Source organism: Equus przewalskii, chromosome 19, assembly GCF_037783145.1.
Source record: "Equus przewalskii isolate Varuska chromosome 19, EquPr2, whole genome shotgun sequence".
Taxonomy (NCBI): Eukaryota; Metazoa; Chordata; class Mammalia; order Perissodactyla; family Equidae; genus Equus; species Equus przewalskii.
In genome coordinates, this window is record NC_091849.1 from 34,802,301 (window position 1) to 34,823,305 (window position 21,005).

A 21,005-nucleotide genomic window follows, 5' to 3' on the forward strand; every position below is an offset into this window, starting at 1 on the left:
AGCCCCCTCACTGCTCTTATTCCATAGTGATGCTGCTTAAATGCCCAAGCCTCATGTTTCTCATCTCAGAGAGGCAAATAACCCCACACCTGCTTCACGTGAGGACTTAAAGAGCTAAGAGGTCCCCAAGTGCTCCTCAGTGTTGGCATCACTCCCTGAGGGTCACCATCTCCGCACCCCCACCCCGGAAGGCAGGAGCCGGACGGTGACCAGTGCTGTGCTGACCCGACAGGGCCCCGGGGAAAATGCACCCCAACCCGGAGCTTCAAGAGGCACTGATGTAAGGGTTTGCTACAGCCGGGCCGGCAGGTGAAGGGGATCAGAGGGGGGTGGTGTGGCACCAGCATGGGCCGGAAGTCATGGTGACCCCCGGGGCAGACAGGGCAAGGGGCAGATGCTGTGTTTGCGAAGCTGCAGTCATGGCGGGACAGGAGGGGCCAAAGCAGGGGAACGAGTACCCCGGCTCCTCTTCTTCCCCCAGAGCTCCTGTAAGTGGGTGCTGCCCAACGGCCACCCGCTGGCCACGGGGCCCAGGGACAAAGGCCAAGCGGTCAACCTCCCAGACACAGAGCCGGCCAGAGCAGGGAAGGGGGCAGGGGCGGATGAAGGGAGAAAAGCAAAGCCCCGGGGACAGGATTACTCTCCTCCACCTTCACCTCCTATTTTGCAGATGAGAAGATTGAGGCCCAGAGACATGAAGTAATTTGCCCGCTGTCACAGAGCTGGTAAGGTGGGGCTGGGAGAGGAGAGCGAGGCTCGGAGGCGGTGGTCCCTCAGCCCAGCCTCCCAGGACAGGCGGCCAGCGCCCAGGTGTTGGCAGGGCTCGGGCGGTGGCGCGCGCACACGCTCCTGTCTCCCTCCTCTCCCCTCCCTTCCTCTCACTTGTCACTCGTCCGATCCTCTCACCTTCCGTCTGCCTCCCGTGAAGGCTCTGGCTCCTCGTCTCTGTGTCCTTCTCCACTTGTTCTCCTCCCGTTTTCTCAGCCTTCCCGTCCCCCGCTCCCGGTCTCTCCGTTCCCGTTTCTCAGCCTTTCCTAAGGCCGGCGCCGACTTCTCCTTCCCCCTGGACTTGAGTGTCTCTGCAACTCTCCTCCAGACTCTACCCCGAGCCTCCCCTACTGTCCCTGCAGCCCTGCCCCGCCGGCTGCCCCGCGCTCTGGCCCTCGGCCCCCACCTCCGCCCCGGGCACCTCGTCCGTGCGCGCCCCGCCTCCTGTCGCCGGCCTGTCCCCCCCGCCCCTGCGGCAGGCGCGGCGGCAGGGCAGGGGGCGGGGAGCGCGGGGCTGGCGCGGCGCCCGGCCTGAGTCACACGCATGAGGCAGCGTGAGTCAGGCGCGGAGGGAAGTCCCTACGGAAGGGGCTTTCGGAGCCGCAATCGAATCGCAGGGAAAGAGAAAGTGTTCGGGACGCTCCTTTGACACACTGACCTTGTGTGAGCCCAAGCCGGACACACACCCCTCACCCCACCCGCGGACAACAACACGCACACCCCCGGCCCCGGGGCGGAGGGCCCCCCGGGCCGGCTCCCAGGTGCGCTCCCGCAGGGTGGGCGCACAGGACTCCGGCTGCCGAGGGCGGGGCGGGGCGGGGCTGCGCCAGGGGCCGGCTTCCAGGGTCCCAGCGGCTCAGACAGTCTGTTCCCTGCGCCTCCACAGGGCGGTCCCTCTCCCAGCTTCCAGGTGCCCCAGCCAGCATCGCTCACCTGCAGCCAGACCCCAGACCCATTTCCCAACACAAGGTGGGGGCAAGGTGCCAAAGACCCCTCGGGGGTCGACCAGGTCACCCTGTGGAGCCCTGTGGGGTGGTAGAAGGAGCTGGGCAACTTGCAGTCCTACAAGGATGAGAGATCCCCTCACTCGGGCTCTCCTCCTGACCCTCCGAGACTGGCCTGGAATCAGATTGGCTCCATTCAAACAAATATTTATCAAACACCTATAATAAAACCCAGCGCTGGGCCCTGACAACCGGGGACACCACCGAGGACAGAACAGGACAGTGAACAAAATATGTCGACTCCTGCCCTCCAAGAGGGGACGGGGGGGGGGGGGGCGGGGGCAGGATGAACGATAAATAATAAATAAGCAAATTATCTAGATCAGCACCGTCCAATAGAAACAGAGCGGGAGGCGCACATGGTAATAGTGGATTTTCTGGTAGCCATGTTAAAATGGTAAGAAGCAGCACATGAAATTAAATTTAATAACATAGTTTATTTAATCCACTATACCCAAATATTATCAGTTCAACGTGTAACCAACATAGAAAAAATCAGTATTTCTACATTATTTTTTGGACTACGCCTTGGAAATCCAGCGAGGACTTTAGACTTCCAGCACATTTCAAGGCAGACCCGCCATATCTCAAGTGCGCCGTTGCCACCTGTGCCTAGTGGCAACGGTAATCGGTAATCGGCAGTAGAGTCTAGATGTCAGATAAGGGCTATGGAATAAAAAAAAGTGGAGCGGGTAGGGGGTGGGGAGGGCCAGGTGGGGGCGGGGCAGGATTCAGCGCAGACACACCTGCAGATGTGCTGCATCCAGGCTCTGCCGCTGGCCTTGGCAAGACACCTGACCTTGCTGAGCCCCAGTTTCCTCATCTATGAAATGGGGACATGATGCCTCCTGTGCGGACGGCAGACATGCCCACTCATTAAATGTTATTTTTGTCCCCTCCTCCTCCAGCTGTCTGCAGCAGCGGCCAGGGCACAGCCTCGCAATCTCAGACTCATGTCGCCTCCACCCCGGACACTTGGTGGCCCCCCAAGGGCAGCCTAGCCCCCACCCCACCCCCAGGCCCTCCATCTTTTGTCCAATTCCACCCCTTGCCACAGCAAGATACTTAATCTCTTTGGACCTCAGTTTCACCGACTGTGTGATGAATACTTCGAGCTCTTGGGAGCAAGGCATTGTAGACTTCTAGGGGATCAAGCCACCGTCTTAAGCGGGACCCGGGCCAATGACGGGGGGGGGGGGGGGGCACCAGGGACCAACCTCACCCTACAGGGAAGGTGAATTCCCTCTTTGGGAACTAGAAGAAGGATTTCTGCCGTGGAAGCCATCCTGCCCTCAAAGCCCCCTCCCGACAAGGGCAAAAATGCCAGAAGAAGGGATGCGTAGGAACTGTGGAGCAGCCAGCCGAGGTGGAGCAGCCAGGGCCCCAGTCAAGGGGCGGCCGTGGGAGGGGTTCTGGGTCACCTTTACACACCCCACCTCCGGGGCAGGGAGGCCAGCAGGCCCACAAACCCAAGGGGAGTTCGCGGATCAACAATCAGCCCCTTCCTGGCGGCTCCACCCAGACCCCAGCGAGGCTGGAAGTGGGGGATGGGAGCAGGCCCCAAAGTGTCCACACAAAGGAAGCAGCAGGGTCTGGGATGAGATGAAGACCCGCCCTCACCCCACCCCACCCTCGCGGCCTGGGAACTGGCAGGGCACCCTGGATGGTGACCCAGAAACCTGGCTGTCGGCAGCTCCCGCCTGGCACTGCCCACATCGAGCTCCCTGGCTTCCCACGGGAGTCCATGGCAGCTGTCTGCAGGGCAAGCTGGGGTTTCCGCTGCTCACCGGCTCACCCCTCGACCCCTAGAGACCCACCTAGACTCTGCAAGGCTGCCCAGGTCCCAGGAGCTGTATTGCCCGCCATCCAGACCTCAGAGATAAGGCAGGGGTGGGAGAGGGAGGGGGTGTCCAAGCCGGGAGTTGCCGTCAGACTGACACGGCCAACCCCCGAGGGCCGCTCAGGTACTCCAGTCCCAAGGGCCACGGACCCCTAGTGGCTGGGTTCCTGGAAAGCAAGTGGGAAGACAAGCAGCCCCGCTCAACTCCCAGGGAGGACTGGCCTTGGAAGACACAGGCCCCCAGGATGGACGGGCTGGGGAAGGCCTGGAGGCTGGGTGCGCAGGGAGCGAGGAGGTCTGAGCCAGGCTGGTGGGGCCGAGCGCGCGGGCCCCTCCCGCCGCCGTCTCCTCCTAGCCGGATTCCAGCCCAGCAGGCTCGCCCTGCTCGCCGGCCTCCCTCCTCTGCTCTCCCGCCAGTGGCTACCTCCCCTCCCCCACTCCGCTCCTCTCCCCTCCCCCAGCCACCCACTCCCACCGCCCCTCCCCCAGCCCCTTTCGCTCTCATTCATCCATCCATTCACCAAACTTTCGCTGGGCGCCAAGGCCCCCTTAGGCCGCGGTGCGAGGCTCGCGGGGGTGGACAAGAACAAAACAAAGCCCTGGAGGATTCCGACAAATCCCCAGCCTGGTGCTGGCTCCTCCCCGCACCCAGCCCACCTCCCCCTCAGCCAGGCCCCCGCCCTCCGACCTCCACCCTGCTCTCTTTTCCGTCTCCACACTCCGGCCCAGGGCCGGTCGGGCTGTGAGTCTAGCCCCGCGTCCCACGTGCCTGGGGGATCAGGCAGGCAGCACCCCCTCCTGCCCACTCCCAGTCTGGAGACCCCAGGGCCACACCCTCAGCCCTAAGAAAAGTGCAGGGTGCGAGTTCAGGGTGGGCTGGAGGGGACAGCACTGTGACCCTGGACACATCTCAATCAGAGCAGCGGCCGTCCCCCTGCAGAGGCAGAAGGGACCAGCGGGGACTCACCCACCCCAGACTCCGGGTAGGAGGGAGCCCCCCGCAGCTAATTGTGGAGGACAGTCACTTTTGAAGGCTCCAAGGGTCACTGTTCCTCTGCCCAGCAGAGGACACAGTCCCACTTGGAAAGCAGTTAAGGAAGAGAGACGAGAGAAACAGAAGTCAAGGACTGCGAGAATCTCCTGCAGCCCCGGGGCCTGTTCCCAAACGAGTGTGACCTGGGCGGGCACAGGTGGCTGAAGCCACACGACTTGAGTCCCCAAGTCCTACAGCTGGTTAATGAACTGTCATGGACATCCAATCTCCATGGGCATGTGGCCTGGGGAGATCAAGCCAGCCCAGGGCCTCAAACCAGACTCCAGAGCACAGCCCAGCCCCCAGGGGACGGGGACACAGGCCCTAGCACTTGTTCCCCTGGCTCACATGATGGAACCTTCCTGGGCTTCACAGCTTCAAAGCGCGTGTATTTCCAGCCATTCCTGAGTGGGAGGAGGTGGCAGTTTGGGGGCTACCTGCAGAGCCTGTTACACTGGACATTGTTAGAGTTTCTTAGACCAAAGGGAAACTGTTTGGTCCCATGCAGAGCGTGAATCTTACCCTTGCCTAAAGCACTCTGCTGAGCTGCAGCCACTGACCAGTTACCAGCCAGGCCACCCCAGCCCCAGGACCATGATGGTGACTGTCAGGTGGCTGCCATCTCCTGATGACTGAATCTGAGACCAAGGGAAACACACTGTTGCCCTTGATTGGTGGCCAACTATAAAATCTAAAGGTCATGCCCACAGGAAATGAGTTCGTGTGCCGATTGCATGACGACGATGGCACAGTGATCGTAACCTAGTGAGACAGAAGACACGGGTCTCTGAGGTGCAGAAGCCCGGTCTCACTCTGGCTGGGCCACTCTGTCACTCCCGTGACGATCTGCTGGGTTCTTTGCCCTTTTCTCTGCCTCCAAGTTTGGGGACAGATCCCCAACCCAATCCCCTGTGGTGTGGCCTTTGCCAACAGAAATCCCTTTAGCTAATCATTCTTCATTCAACACATTTTTTTTTGAGCTTGAAAACTGCTCAGCCCCGGGGACACCCCAGTGAACATCACAGATGAAATCTGGCCTTCAAGTGGGGAGAACTGGACAGAACTCACAATACGTATCACTTTTATGGATAATAGTTCAAAGGAAAAGTTAATTATATAATATGTTAGAAATTGATAAGTTATAGGGAAAAAAAGCCTGGTAAAGTGGATGAGGGACTGCAGGGGGAGATGTGCAATTTTAAATAGTGTGGACGGATAATACTGAACACAGACCTGAGGGCAGTGAGAGGGCAAGCCCTGAGGATGTCTAGGGGAATGGCATGTCAGGCAATGGGAATGGCAAGTGCAAAGGCCCTGGGGTGAGCTTATGCCTGGCAGGTCTGGGGAACATCCAGGAGGCTGGTGGGGTTGAAGCAGAACAATAGGTAGGAGGTGAGGTGGGGGGGCAGATTGCAGGGCCTTGTGGACCTTTGTGGGGACTCAGTTTTTACTCTATGTGAGATGGGAGCTCCTGGAAGATTTTGAGCAGAGGAGGGACACGCCTTATGTTTTAGGTGGAGAGAGATTTAATGTCGGGAATTAGGTGCTTATAAAACCATTGGAAGAGCTGGAGGAGCTGGGCCTCCTGGAACAACACGGCTGAACTGCCTGCCTCTGCCCTGATTGGGGTGGGGGAGAATCAAGAGGCCCCACCTGAATGGCTGAGCGCTGATTCAGGGGCCGGAGGCCCCTCTGCCATCATCCCTGCCTCTTGACCTTCACAAACTGAGAAAGCTGGTGACTGGATGCTGGAGGTGCTATAGAAACCCCCCGCGTCTCCACAGCCTGCAGCAATATTTCTCTCCCCTTGCTGCCTCCCTCCACATTTCACTCTTCTTTGGTGGGACCTAATTCACACCCGAAACTGCAGGTTCAAAGGAGCGTGGAGAATGGTGCTGAATGCCAGCCCACCAAGTCTGTTACACCCCCAGCCCAGCCCCACGTCCCATGCCCTGCTCCTCCCACCCCTGCTCCCAGGGCCTCCTGGATTGCCCTGCCCACAACCTGGGCACTGCCCTGTGCTCCCCGGGCCCCCATCCCAAGCAGGTACACACTGGCAAAATTCCCATGTACTTGTCTGTCCCCCCACCCTACCCAAAGTACGCCCCTTGAGGACAGGGAATGTAGCTACCTAGTTGAAGGCCACATCCCCAGTCCTATGTGGGTGCCTGGAGGGATCCATACGGCCAGGCTGGGAGAAGGCAGCAAGCCTACCCACCCTGGGAACAGAAGCAGCAGAGAGAAAGAGGCCGACTGCCAAGCTACTTAACCTTCCTGAGCCTCAGTTTTAACACCCGTAAAATGGGAGCAATAGCACTACTGGCCTGGTAGGGGTGTAGAGGGATCTGCAAGCACGAGTGCATTTAGTACGTGCTCCTCGACTGCCCCTTTTTCTTAGGTTTCTCTGAAGTTGGAGAGGAGCTGCGCTTTCCTAGGTTCAAGCCCTGAAGGAGGAGACTGATAAAGTCCATGGCGTGCTGGGGCCCTGCAGGGCGGGGGGCTGGCTCAGGGCAGGGGGGCAGAGAGGCGCCTGCCTCTTGGGCCCTCCTAGTCATTGGAGAGTTTTTCCCTCGAAAGTTGGAAGCAGGAGAGGCCCTCCCACTCTAGGCCTGCCAGGCTTCCTGGCAGCAGAGCTTGTGGTCAGCAGGGCCTGGAGGCCTGATCCTGCCAGATGACCAGATGTACTAGTAGCTGGGTGACTCTCCAGGAGAGTGGTCAAACACTGTGCACCAGGGTGACCCCAGATCCGGCTTGCCTGGGCCGATCCTGGTTGATTTGGTCCTGGGTCAATCCCAGTTGGAATGGGCCAGGTCAGGTTTATGCCCATTGTCTGGTCATGACTACTAGCTCTTAAGTCTGCTTGTCTGTAATTGCTGGGCACACATATCCCGCGATCCCGGAATTCCTCTCCTAGGCGGGTCCCCAACAGAAATTTGCACATCTACTCACCAAGACGTATTCTATAACATTCACAGCAGCATTATTTGTAATAGCCCCAAACCAGAAATTACCCAAATGCCCTTTAACAGAATGGACATATAAACTGTGGTACATTCACACCATGTAACACGGTCTGCAGCCACACGCAGTAACGTGGATGAATCTCAGACAGAACGTGGAGCAAAGGAAACTGACCCAGGAGAGTACGTAAGGTATGATCCCATCCACACAGCGCACACGGAAGGTGAAGCCAACGGATGCTATTAGAGGTTGGGATGGGGGCTGTCCTAGGGGGGCTGGAAATGTTCTATTTCTTGATCTCGGTGCTGGTGACACAAGGTGGGGGTTCACTTTATGAAAACATATTGAGCTGAACACAGGATTTGTGCATTTTCTCTATGTACAGTTTTCATCAGTAAAAGGTTTACTTTAAAAGTATCCTGGTTTGGGCAATAGGGTAGACAATTCCCGTTCCTCTTCTCCCCGCCTCCTCTCATCTGTCTTCCACGTTGGGCTAGACAAACAGAACATCGTCACAGCTTATCACCGTGTCTTTACGAAAACCTCGACTAGCCCGGCCGCTACGCTAAACGGAACCACTCACACTGATCTTTCCCCCTACTCTTCTAAGAGCTGCGGCTGACTCAGGAGCAAGAGGTAAACTGATCAGCAAATACGCTGGCTGCAGAGACCCGGTGAGACGTGAAACCCCAGGGAATGCTAAGGGAGCCCCCCCCCCCCCACAACATGTGCATTTCCGAGCTGCCACTGGAAGATCCAGGGGAAGATCGTCAGGCTCCTCTCCTCCACTTAGCCCAAGGCAGGGGACGAACTAACACACGTCAGGAAGCGTCTCAACAGCCCGGGTGAGAACGAGCTTAACCTTCAGCCGTCATGAAAAATAAAGTTGACCAGAACTCCCCATTTTCTGGACATTCCTGTTGGGTTCATTGAAGTTCACTGGGTTGTCCTGGTGGAAACTGTGTAACCTGATTCTGACGCTAAGAAAATGCTTCCCCTGGGGAAGACTGGTTCTGATATGACCAATTCCCCTGGGACCCCTCAGGCCTTGTCCAACCTGGTTGATGTCCCAGGCCTAATATGGCCCCCTCTCCCTGCCTGCTCCCCATGACCCCTCAACCAGCCATCCCAGACCCAAATCCCATCCAGGCTTGCTCAAGCCCGTCTCCCCCAGGACACCTCCCTGCCTACCCGGGGCTCCCATCCTTTCCTCCTATAGCACCTACTAAGTCTGTCTAAGCGCCTGGCCCCCTAGTCTGTTTCAAGAGGACAGGCAACTTTGCTTTGTTCAGATTGTACCGGAAAAACGTGGACCAGTTCTTGGTACATAGTAGGCCCTCAATAAACACTGGATGAATGAATGAGTGCTTCCTGCCTCCTGGCATCTCCAGGATTGTTACTCAGCTTGCTCTGGTGTGTTCCTGGTTCTCATTCCTCAAGACGTGAAATTCGCGGGGGCCAGGACTCCGTCCTCATTCATCTTTTTTATCCCTACCACTCACTCTTCTGCTTAACAGATACTTATTGAAAGAGGGAAGAAAGGAGAGGAAGTAAATTCCGGGCATTTGCAATCCAGAAGGCTCGGAGCTTGGGGTCAGTGGCCAGGGTTATTTGGATTTCAAGGGTGTGGGTAATCCTGGAGAGGAACAAGCTACTATATTTGCCTACAAATTTATTTATACCTGCCTCCTTCCAGAGAGGGGTTGAGGTGGTTTACAAAAATACACATAATACAAGGTAAAAAACAAGTTGGTGAGGAAATCAGGACGAGGGGAAAATAAGTAGGAAAAACAAGATCAAGTCGGCTTGTTAGAAGTGGGCCAGAAAGTTGGCCAAGTTTTCCCACAGCCCACTCGAGGCGGAAGTCCCTCTCCCTTCTCTACCTCCGTCTCAGGGACCACCACATGCCACCCAAGGACAGGGAGCGCCGCCCCCAGGTTAGCTGCGTCCTTCTAGGCCCCTCCCCACGCCTCCCCAGAGCCCGGGCCTAGCAGCCTAGGCGGCCTTGGGGAGGGCTGTGTCTAGGGGCGCGCAGCTGGAGGACCATCCTTGGTCCAGACGTGGGGACCCCGGTTGCTGGCACAGGCCTGTGACCTGAGCCGGGTAGGTTAAGAGATGAAGGGTCGTTCTTCCACTCAACGCCGCAAAGGTTCTCCAGCCGGCAACTCAATGCCCTCCAGCCAACTCCACTCGAGGCCTACTAAGCGCGCGCTCGGGGCGCAGGGCGGGAAGATGGAGGGCGGCGCGCCAGCCCTCCCGCCCCACCCCCACCCCAGCCCTAGACAAAGGGGCACGCCGCCCCTCCCCCAGCCGCTCCCTCGCGTCCTCCCTGCGCCCTCCTCTCCCCTCGGGCCGCCCTTCGGTGACTTCCTCTCCCCTGCAGGGACAGCCTGGGGACTTCTCGGGAACTGTGCTTCACCTGGGCGCCGGGCGGGGAGCCAGCGCGCGGAGGGCGGCCTCCCGGCCCACCCCGAGCCCGGCCGGGCCCAGGCCCGCGCCCTCCTCTCGGAGCCCGCTCTCGGCCCCGGCGCCCTCCCGCCCGGCGCCCCGCCCCCACCCGGCCGAGCACGTGCTGCCCCCGGCCCGGAGCGCCAGCCCGCTGCCCCGGGTGGGGGCTGGGCCCACTCCCGGCTCTGCTCCCCACCCCCACCGGAAACATTCCTGAAACATTCCTGAAACTAGGAGGCCCGGCCCCGCTGGTTCCCCACCCCGCCTCCACTCTAGGCGCAGGGCTTTCCTGGCGGCCCCCCTCCACCGCCTGCTCGCCCCCCGAGGAGGGGGCTGGGCCGGGGCCTCGGCTGACCGGGAAGGAAGAAGGGGAGCAAAGAAAAACATGAGTCACAGCCGTGTGTCACTGGGCCGCATTGCAATTCCCTGCATCACGGGAGGTGTGGAAGGCCGCCTCAGGGACCTGGGGCGGGGAGGTGCGCCCGAGAAGGCCCCGGCCCGGCCTGCAGGGCGCGCCTCCGCCAGCGCCCTTTCCTCTCCCACCGCCCGCCCCGCCATCTTCCCACCGGGGCGTCCCACTCGGTCGTGCACTAAGTCGTCGTTGGGCCCGGCCGGGCGGGGACGGCGTGTGGAGACCCAGTCCCTGCCCTCAAAGTGCTTCCAGGCGACCACTGGCTCCCGCTTTCTTATTTGGAAAGTCACAGCAGAGGGGGCCAGGGCACAAAGTGGGACCGCGTGTCTCCAGAATCCCATCCAGGTCACCTGAATGAAGGAGGCCTCCCTCCGGTCTACCTGCAAGCGAAAACAGTCGTCTGTTCGCTTGAACTCTGCACCTTGATTATGGTTCACTCGCAGCCATTAATGAATCAAAACTCTGGGTTTCACAAGTTTCACAAGACCTGTATTTCACCAGTCAGCCACACGCAGGCTGGCACTGAAAGGCACATGCTGACACCTGTCCGCCCAGGGGACACCTACGAGCCGCGGATCTGGGCGCAGGGGGCGGCGGGTAGGCCGCGGGATTCTCCAACACGCGCCTCTCTCGGCACCCCTTCCCGGTCGCGCGGACCCCCGCGGGCCCGAGCGACCCCGCACATCCACGCGCCCGCGGGCGCCCGGCCCACACGCCCGGAAGGGCCCTCGAGGTGGTTCTCCCGGGGACCCCCCGTTCCAGGCAGGAAAGACGCCCTCCCTCCGCCGAAGGCTCCTTGGCGATCCCTCCGGGCACCCTCCCACTTCTCCCGGCCCGGGACGCTGAGGAGTGGGCCGCTGCCTCGGTTCCCAGCCCAGCCTCCCGCGCGCCCGCCCCCAGGCGCCGAGCACCGTGCGGCCCTCCGCGCAGTCAGCACCCACCCGCGCGGCGGCGGCGGCTGGCGGGCGGCCGCCCTTTTAAATCCCCGGGCTCATTTGCATGGCCCCGCCCCCCCTCGGTGACACGGCTGGCGCGGGCGGGCCCGTCCCCCCTGCCCCTGGGTCGCTCTTTTTAAGCTCCCCTGAGCCGGGGCTGCGCTCCTCTAATTGGGACTCCGAGCCCGGGCTATTTCTGGCGCTGGCGCGGCTCCAAGAAGGCGTGAGTTCGCGGCCCCTCCGGTGGCTCCTTTTTTTTTCATATCTATCATTTAATTAAATTATTTATTTATTGAGGCCGCGCACGGGCCGTGCCTAGCTTCCTGCCCCTCGCCATCCTTCGCGGGAGGGGGGATATTTTTGTCCCCCCCGCCTGGATGTGACATATAAATACCCCGCGGGGGCCTGGGCGGCGAGCACGCGGCGGCGGCGATCTCTGAGCGCCTCTGCTTTCTCTCCCGGTTTCAGATCCGCATTTGCTACCAGCGGCGGCGGCGGCGGAGCCAGGCCGGTCCTCAGCGCCCAGCACCGTCGCTCCCGGCAGCCCGGAGCGCGCACCGCAGGCCGGCGGCCGAGCTCGCGGTGAGTCGTCCCCGGGGCCCGCGGCGGCGGCGGCGGTGGGGGGCGCCCGCGCCCCCGCCTGCACGCCGCCCCTCCTGCAAGCCGCCCGGGGCTGCAGCGCGCGCCTCCGGCTTTATTCCCAGGCCGGGGCTGCGCGAGCCGCCGGCGGGGGAGGGCCGCGCGGCGCGGGGGCGGGCGGCGGGGCCCGGCGGCGCGGGGAGGGCGCCCGCACCCCTTCCCCCGCGCCGCGGGCGCCCTGCGGGGGGCGGGGACCCGGGCCGGGCGCGCGGTGGGGGAGGGGGCGCGCGGCTGCGGCGAGCGCGAGTTGTGCACCCGGCGGAGCCCGGTGCACCTCGCGCGGCCGCTGCTCCGTCCGAGCCCGAGCCCGGGCCCTGGGCGTGGGGGGCGGGGAGAGGAGCGGGCTGCGGCGCCGCGGGGGAGTGGGGGGCCGGGCGCCCCTCGCAGCCTGGGGAAGTTCGAGAAGTGAGGGGGATGGGCAGGAACCCCGCAATTCAGTTCCACTCCCGTTTGGCGGTTGTCCCGGTGGCCCCCCGCCCCTAAGGCCGAGTCGCCGGCCTGGGTTTGGGGCTTCACCCCGACCCCACCTCTGGCCCGGCCCGCGCCTCTCCAGCCCCCAGGGCCGGGCCTGCCCTCCGCCCCCACAAACTGGTTTCTCAGCTTTGCTGGGCTCTGTTGGTACTAGTCCCTTTGACTCCCCGTTTCAGTTTTTTTTTCTGGGGCTTTATTTTGCGGGGAGGGCGCGGAGGGAGGTGGCTTTCTTCCTCTCACCCGCGCCCGCGCGCGCCTGGTTTCCTGCCCCAAGGCGGGCTTGGGTGCCCCCTCTGGCAGGAAGTGGGGCCGGGTGCACCCGCGTGGCGGTGCATGCGGTCGGGGTGCACCGGTTTCCCGCGCCTGCAAGAGCGGCCTGCGCCCCTCCCCCCGCGCGCTCCGGCCCCTAGTCCCGCCGGCCAACCTGCAACGGCCGGGTGCAGACTCTTGCAGAGTCACCGTGAGGCCGGGTCTGTAGCGGGGGGTGACAAGGACTTTAACCAGCCTCCAGTCGGGTAAGGAAAGTGGCGGGCTAGAAGGGTCGCTAAGAACCTACTCCATCCTGCTCGCCAACTTGCTGTGTGACCTTGGGCAATTCAGCAGGCCTCTCTGGGCTACTTTTTTTTTGGAAAACAAGGGAACCTCGTGATAATTTCATAGGGTCATTCCTGAGATACCCTAAGCGTTCGTGGAGCACACGTTTCATCCACGGTATATGGAGGGGACAAGCTTGAGGCCCAAAAGGGCTTATTACAAACTGAAGGATTGAGATTGGGCCCTAAATGTGGCTTTGCCAAGCCAGGCCTCTGATGTTCGGAAACAGGTGGAAGGAGACACACATTTGTTGGTCTCACCAGAGAGGGCCTCGGGCCTTCATTCAGGCCATGGAGGCCTGGATCCCAGGGGTGGGTAAGTGGATTAAAGGGTCCCCAGCAGCAAGAAATGGGAGGAAGCAACAGATGAAGCAAGAGCTTCCAGGGAGACCCACCGGGATTCCCAGGCAGGCCAGGCCCAGGCTCTCTGGGATTAGGGGCTGGCATCCACCCACTGGAGCCCCTCCGTGAGGGCCCTCCGGCAGACCTCCTGAGGTTAGCACTCATTTGGCTGATGAATTTTGATGTTTAGTTTGAAGGGGGGCCTGTGGTGTAATGTAAGATTCTAATCACTGCCTGTAATTACAGAGCAGGCCAGGCCACTACTGACGAGCGAGATAAACCACCAACCACCCTGTTTAAAAGCGTCTGAAATATTATCAAACAGAATAATTACCAGACCAGGTCCTCCAGTCGGGAGCGTGCCATCCCAATGCTCCAGGACGGGGCCTCGGGCCCTCTGGACGTCACAAGTCGACAAAAATGTTTTCTCCTCTGGTTGAGTTAAAGTTGGGAATTGTCTGAAAATCTGAAAAGGGAAAGAAAAGTCGTTTTCAAATGCTGTAGTTCGCGTTTTGAGGGAAGATTTCCCGTCGCTTAGACATTCGTAGCTCTTCTCCGGTTTGGTCCCTGCGCCCCTCGGGAGAGGTCGTAGAGGCGGGTGCCTTACCGTTACCCCCGTTTTCCAGATTGAGGTGCTTTCGGAAGCAGGGCCACATGGGCCCACCCTTTGCCAAGGGCAGCCAGGAGTTGGGTCCCAGGGAGGTGTGGAGCCGGAGGTCTCCCAGGTCGTGTCTCTCTGTAACTTGGGGGTGATAACTGAGAGGACCCTCACTGTGGGATGGTGATGTGCGGGGACCCTCACTGCCCTTTTTAAGCCTCTAGAAGAAGCTCCCAGGTACAGGGTGCAGGTGCTCCTGCAGCAGGAGCTTTTTACGTATGTCCAAAGTTAACGGGGTTGATTAAACTCGAACAGGCGTCTAAGAAAAGGAAGGTGCTAGAAAAGGACCAAGAAGCTTTTAGGATCCGCACTGGCAGGGCACCAGGGGGCCAGGTGGCATGTGTCGGAAGGGTCCATCTCAGTTGGAGAAATCCTTGGCCCTCCTGTAAGCAGGCTTCAGAGAGAGATCTCATCTGACTTCAGGTGGGTGGGGTAGGGATGAGGGGAAAGGAGACCCACCTGTCGGCTTTGGGTCCCTTGTCCTCCCCCAACCTCACCCACTGTATTCAACCATCTTCCCCCCTCTCAAATTGTCCCCAGCTTGGAACCCCAGGCTTGACCCCAGGAGAGAGCAGGGGAGACCTGGTGGGGTGGGGACCAGCCCTGGCTGTGGGATAGGTTGGCCCTTGTAGCGTTTGGCCCCGAGGCCTGGATCTGGGCAGGTAGGTGGTACTGTTGGCGAGGTCCGCCTGGGGCTTGATGCCCATGGTGCCAGGTGTCTAGGGCTCATTCTCTACCTTTCCTCTCTTGTTCCCTGTGAGCTACTCGGGCTTGGTTTTCTCTTAAAGAGAAAGGGAAGCTGGTCAGAGGGAGAGGGCCCTGGCAGTGTGAGGACCCCCACCTTGTCCCCACCTTTGCCCAGGGCGGCCTCACCCACAGAGCCACATCTGAGCTGGCTGTGCTTCTTGGGCCTGGGCCCTGTGGAGGTGGCAGGACAACAAAGAGCCCTTCTGAACAGGAGATAAGGAGCTGATTAGGGCCAACGGCCCAGCCCCACCCTGTGGCAGCATGCTGGGGCTGGGCCGACCCTCCCCAATCCCAGGCAGGGTGGGATCCTGGCTAGCCCTGGGAATAGGCAGTTTCTTGCAGAGCAGGAGCGTGAGGGTGGAGGGTGGCCGAAAGCAAGACGTTTTGTTTAAAACAGCTTTTCTTCCCTCGCAGCATCCCAGCCGTCGCTCCTCCACCTGCTCCGGAGAGAAGGGAAGATGAGCGAGTCGAGCTCGAAGTCCAGCCAGCCCTTGGCCTCCAAGCAGGAAAAGGACGGCACTGAGAAGCGAGGGCGGGGCAGGCCGCGCAAGCAGCCTCCGGTGAGTCCCGGGACAGCGCTGGTAGGGAGTCAGGTGGGTGTCCAAACCTTTGCCTCGGTTTACCCCTTTGCACTAGGGAGGTGCCAGCATCTCAGCAGGTGAAAATAGGAGTGGACGGATGCAGAATCTTTCCTATCTATATGTATGTGACTGCCCCCCCTCATCCCCCATCACATGCTCTGTGCACCCTACACATGCAACCCGGGTCAGAGCCTCTTGAGACCCCAGGATAGAAGTGGGGGCATGCAGGAAGTCCAACCAGAAGTGACCCAGTGGTCACGTAGGCCAGTGCTTACACTGTAAACCACCAACCCTTTATTTCCAGTCCATCAGGGACCAGTGTGTTTATAAAACACAGTAATGATGAGTTATAGGAACATGAAAATACATATACATGGAAGTCTGGGGTTTTTAGTCATTAGACTCGTTGCGCATATTATTGTTCTGTCAATTCATTATAAGCGGCTTTAAATACTCATTGTCAATTTCTGTACTTCCGCATCCCAGGCCAGTAACCTGTTCATGGGCTTCACATTGAGTGGCCCCAGACTGGGCTTTGCCCCTAGCTCTATAAAAGGAAACCAAGGGGCCAGCCCAGTGGTGCAGTGGTTAAGTGCGCATGTTCCGCTTCGGTGGCCCAGGGTTCACTGGTTCGGATCCCGGGTGCAGACATGGCACTGCTTGTCAAGCCATGCTGTGGTAGGCGCCCCACATAAAAAGTAGAGGAAAATGGACACAGATGTTAGCTCAGGGCCAGTCTTCCTCAGCAAAAAAGAGGAGGATTGGCGGCAGATGTTAGCTCAGAGCTAATCTTTCTCAAGAAAAAAGAAAAAGAGGAAACCAAAGCCCAAGAAGTCGAAAATGTTAGGGAGTTGGTGGCAGAGTGACCCTCAGAACCCTGGTACTGTCCGCCCCCCCAAGGTCCCATGGGGTTAGAAGGCCAGCTTGGCACTGAGGGGCACCCTAGGGAGCATGACCAGTCAGGCTGTGGGGGCCACCTGTCATGTGGTGGAGATCTTGGATTCTCAGAGAGGGGGCAGCTGTCCCCCGAGCAAGGGGCAGCTGTTGGTGAAGCCCAGTTACTTTCCTTTCCTGGGCAAGAAGAGGGGAGGAAAGGAACTGAGATGGATGCATCCGGCCTCGGGCTTCCCCATCTGGAAGGTGGAGACAGTGGGCTGCACTGACTCCTCAGGAGACGTGAGGCAGGAGTGTGGACGTGTGTAGTGGAACTCATCTGCCTCTTTCAGAGCCCACAGTGTGTGTGGGGCAAACTCATCCTCTTAGTCTGGTTCCCTTGTCATCATCCCTGGCCCCCACGCCTGCCGCCTGTTTGTTAGCTGGGGTCAGTGGGGGAGTCAGAGCAGGGGTGTTGGGTTACTGGACCATAGTCATAAACAGCCTGTGGGCAGCCATCCTGGGACACCATAGCTGACGCGCCTTTATGCGCAGCTTCTGTGTATTATGCAGCAGCTTTTTAGTCTGTCTCCTGCGTACTAACATTTCAGCAGCAACCACAGCAGGGATCTCTGGGGTTCCGAGATTCCCGGCGTAATTCCTTCTCCCTGGGAGGCAGTCTGGAGGGAGTCTGCAGGTAGAAGCTGGAGGCTCCCTCTGGTGGGGACGATCCGTGCCCCTCTTGTGCATCCCCTGCCGTCTCTGGCACGTGTCATCTGAGAGGGTGGGCAGTGATCATCAGTGATCACGTCCAAGTCCAGAGCCTGGCACTGGACTTGGACGTTCTTCATTTAGTTTTCATGACGCACTGCGCTAAGTCTTGTCACCATTTACAGATGAGGAAACTGAGGCCCAAGCATTGACTGTATTGCCCAGGATCTTAGAGCTAGTCAGTGGCAGAGCTGGGACATGGGCAGAGCTGTCCGTTTTTCTGCCCCGATGCTGCCTTTCCCAGGGGTCTTCTGGCCTCTTGTCATTTTGTCACAGGGAAGCGAGGGGGTGGGCATTGCAAACTACGGTCAAACCGAGAACTTGACTCCACAGGCTTGCCGCCGTGGTTCCTATGATGGCTTGATAGAACTGCTGGGGTGGGGCAGAGGGCTGTTTTCTGAACGGGGTGGGACAGGTGGCATGTGTCCCTGACTGCCCTATCTTTGCAGAAGGAGCCCAGCGAAGTGCCAACACCTAAGAGACCTCGGGGCCGACCGAAGGGGAGCAAAAACAAGGGCGCTGCTAAGACCCGGGTGAGGCTTGAGGTGGGGCCGCCCCTGGTGGGTGGAGAGGGAGGAGGACCCTCCCCACAGCCTCAGTGTGGGCAGGTCTGGGAAGGGCTGGCTCGTCCTGATTCTGCACCCCCTTCCCTGCCATAGTGGTAGTGATGGGTCTTTGCTAATTGGGGAAAGCAGGGTGATGAATGACGCCTCACTTGGGGGGCCTTGGTCCTGCCTGGGACAATGGGGAAATCAAGTCAGAAGTCCTGCAGCTTTCCTGGCCTGTAGAAGGGTGAGTTGGGAAGAGTGAAGAGGCAGCTCCACCAGCTCTTGGACTGAGAATGTTCCATCCCGGGGTCCCCTGGATCCCGAGAGTGGGGATAAGCAGGGAGGACCAGATTCACAGTGGCATCAGCCTTTCAGAGAAGTTGTTTTGTTTTTTATTTTATTTTTTTCTAAGACACGACTCATATCCTCTGACTCATGGGTGGAGGAGGGAGTGGGGGGCGTGTGTGTATGTTGGGGGGGGCAGTGTGGCTGGCCAGTCATCACCAGCTGGACTCGGGTGGGCCTGCCTGGGTGAGAGTCCCGGGCCGCCCAGAGCGGAGGCAGGTGGTGCTGCCCCTCCCTGGTCTCCTCACCATCCGGGGCACTGGTCATGGGGTGAGCACTCTCGGGGACATTTTTGACTTAGTGGATCTTTTCTCTGACCATCTAGAAAACCACCACAACTCCAGGGAGGAAACCAAGGGGCAGACCCAAAAAACTGGTAGGTTGAAGGGGCGGGTGTTAAGAATGGGCGATGCCTGATCCTGCACGGCCGCCGTGGAAAGACCGCTCTCCCTGACCTGCAGGGCCAGGAAGGGAGGGCATCCCGCTTTACCCAGGCCAGAAGGGGAAGGGGTTGGCCCAGGGCTTTTCAAGGGCTGTGTCCATGAGAAGTGAGGGGTCCCAGATACAAACCAGACCAGACCCCCTGCCCTGCCCTAGTTGGGGGGGCAGTGTCCCTGCCTCTAATCCCTCTGCTTCTAGAACAGACTCAGAACTTTAGGGGGAGCTTGGAAGTCATCTAGTCTGCTCCCCGTTATAGCCATGAAAGGAGGCCACACGGGAAGGGGTGAGGTTTGTCCTGACCATGATGCAGGGGAGGGAGGAAGAGCAGTGACAGAGCTCAGCGCTCGGGGTCATCGCCGGGTGGGAGTTGAGGTGCGGCCCCCCGTGGAGGCCCCTCACAGGGAGGCACCATCCATCTCCCAGCCCCAGATAGCTGGTAGTGGAAGTGGGCAGGCTGAGTCAGGAGGCTGCCTCTAGGGGGTGCATGCTGCAGTGGGGCTCCCTGACCTCCCTGGGGTGCTCATTCCTCGAGCTGAGCCACCACAGGGGTGAGGGGGGTTAGGGGGTGCTGGCTGGGCCCCAGGAGTGAGTAACAGGAAACAAGTTGTTTTGGAGTTTGTGCCTGGCACGGGGGCCGCAGGCCCGTGTGGTGTCCCGACATTCCCGCCCAGTGAGTGAGCCCCGGCGGCACACACTTCCCCTTCCTCCCCACCCTGGCCTGGGGTCAGCCCGCGGCCGGGCCACTGCACAGCCCAAGAGCTGCCCCTGTGGGCAAGGCCACTCGGTTCCCTTGCACCCACGAGGCAGGGCTCATGCATCCTCCAGCCGCCCCTTCCCTTCCCATTTCCTCTCCTGGCCACCTCCTCCCCTCCCCGGAGAGCCAGTCACACCCTCACTTCCTCGAGCTCAGTGCTGCACGGGGTTCAGCCCCGGTCCCCCCCACCGTGGGACCAGGGGCCAAGGGGGCCTGGCTCTGTGTGAGCAGCATGTGTGTGGTTTTTTTCCCTCCCTTTAAATTCTTCCTTTTTTATGAATGAAACTGGGCCGCGGAGGCTGCTGAGTCACCCACACACTCAGCCCTGACTCATCCCCCTTCTGGAGAGCTGGGGAGTGCGGGGAGGGGTGGGGGCGAGCCTGGCCCATGCCCCCTCCCCCCGACTCTGGGGGTGGAGGGGGAGGGGGCCAGGCCTGGCACTCCTGCTGACAGCCCTGCCCACCTCTCAGGAGAAAGAGGAAGAGGAGGGCATCTCGCAGGAGTCCTCAGAGGAGGAGCAGTGACCGCGCCGAGGAGCAGTTTCCTTCTGGGACTGGACAGCTCCGCTCCGCTCCCACGGCCCCCACCCCTTTCCCCAGGCCCACGCGTCACCACCCACCTGCGCCCTCGCCATCACACTACACAGCACACCAGCCGCTGCGGGGCCCCCGTGGCCCGAGTGGGGAGCAGTTTTCCTTTGGTCTCAGTTCCCAACAACCCCATCTCCCACACGCACACACTTGCCCTCCTGGACAAAGCTGACTTCCCACTTAGCTGCACCCTGCACCTGCTGCGTCCCCACTCCCTAAGCAGGGGGACATTGCTGACTGGGCTCTTGGTTTGGGGGTTCCCTTCTGCTCCCCCACTCTTCCTCTGGCTTCCCATTAAGGGGCCTGGGAGGGCTCCCCTGGCCTTAAAAGGGGCCCAAGCCCCATCTCATTCTGACATGCTCCGCCCCGCTGTAGTGGCAGCAGCAGGTGCGGCCTATGGAGAGGGGTGCTTGGCCCCAAGATGTCCCCAGCCAACCTGTGTCTCATGGAGAGCAGCTCACACCCACTTTTCTTCCTTCCCATCTTGCCTAGTGCCTGCACTAGGTTGGGCAGCCCCCTCTAGGGCACAGGAAGGAAGGCAGGAGGGGTTTGAGCTCCCCGTCCCCTCTGAACAGGCTCCAGCCCCCTTGCCGTCACCCTGGAATCTATTGCAGTGATGGAGATGCAGTCCCCTGTTAGCCAGGTGAGGTCCACAAAGTCCAGGTTCCCTGGGGCAGCCACCTAAGGTAGGCTGGAGCCACTCCCCAACCCTATCTGCGTCCACTCTAGGCCTGTTTCACCTTTCCTCACATGGGGCGCTAATAACAAGGAGCTAGCCTTGCCCACTCCCACCCTTCTGCTCCTCCCCACCCCCCAAGGTTCTGGTTCCATCTTTCCTCTGTTCACAAACTACCTCTGGACAGTTGTGTTGTTTTTTGTTCAATGTTGTATCTTAGACATCCGTCATTGCTGCTGCTACCAGCGCCAAATGTTCATCCTCATTGCCTCCTCCTGTTCTGCCCACGTTCCCCTCCTCCAAGATGCTCTGAGGGGAAGGGGCCTGGGCAAAGCAGGCTGGGTTACGACTACCCCAGTCCCAGGGAAGGTGGGGCCCTGCCCCAGGATGCTGTGGCAGCGTGCTGACTGTGAGGGTGTGGGGGCCAGCCACCTCCCCCCTGTTCTGTCGGGGGAGGAGGCAGCCATCATCTGTCCCAGCCTGGGGCCCCCCTCTGGTTTCCTATTTGCAGTTACTTGAATAAAAAAATATCCTTTTCTGGACTGGAGTCTTCTCTGTGGTGGGTGGCTGGGGTA

General features: G+C 60.1%; 1 protein-coding gene across 11 annotated transcripts; it reads left to right on the forward strand.

The window, feature by feature from the left end:
• The first annotated feature begins 11,392 nt into the window (after positions 1-11,392).
• HMGA1 (high mobility group AT-hook 1) lies at positions 11,393-20,972 on the forward strand. Of its 11 annotated transcripts, none has more exons than XM_070585853.1 (6): positions 11,393-11,624; positions 11,870-11,983; positions 15,266-15,444; positions 17,526-17,609; positions 18,295-18,345; positions 19,635-20,972. In XM_070585853.1, exons 3-6 carry the CDS (start codon positions 15,310-15,312, stop codon positions 19,686-19,688), a joined length of 324 nt encoding a protein of 107 aa, XP_070441954.1. In that variant the 5' UTR covers positions 11,393-11,624; positions 11,870-11,983; positions 15,266-15,309; the 3' UTR covers positions 19,689-20,972. The 11 variants fall into 11 exon arrangements, with proteins under 11 accessions (XP_070441954.1, XP_070441957.1, XP_070441949.1 ...); XM_070585856.1 differs by having other exon boundaries at positions 11,402-11,624; positions 15,266-15,411; XM_070585848.1 differs by having other exon boundaries at positions 11,474-11,624; positions 18,295-18,349; positions 19,638-20,972.
• Positions 20,973-21,005: the final 33 nt, after the last annotated feature.

Excerpts from the sequence above, each read along its gene's own strand:
- HMGA1 (XM_070585848.1), top strand. The coding sequence starts at position 15,310 with ATGAGCGAGTCGAGCTCGAAGTCCAGCCAGCCCTTGGCCTCCAAGCAG. Across the intron at positions 15,445-17,525 it reads CAGCGCTGGTAGGGAGTCAG|AAGGAGCCCAGCGAAGTGCC; the intron begins GTGGGTGTCCAA and ends CTATCTTTGCAG. Across the intron at positions 17,610-18,294 it reads AGGGCGCTGCTAAGACCCGG|AAAACCACCACAACTCCAGG; the intron begins GTGAGGCTTGAG and ends CTGACCATCTAG.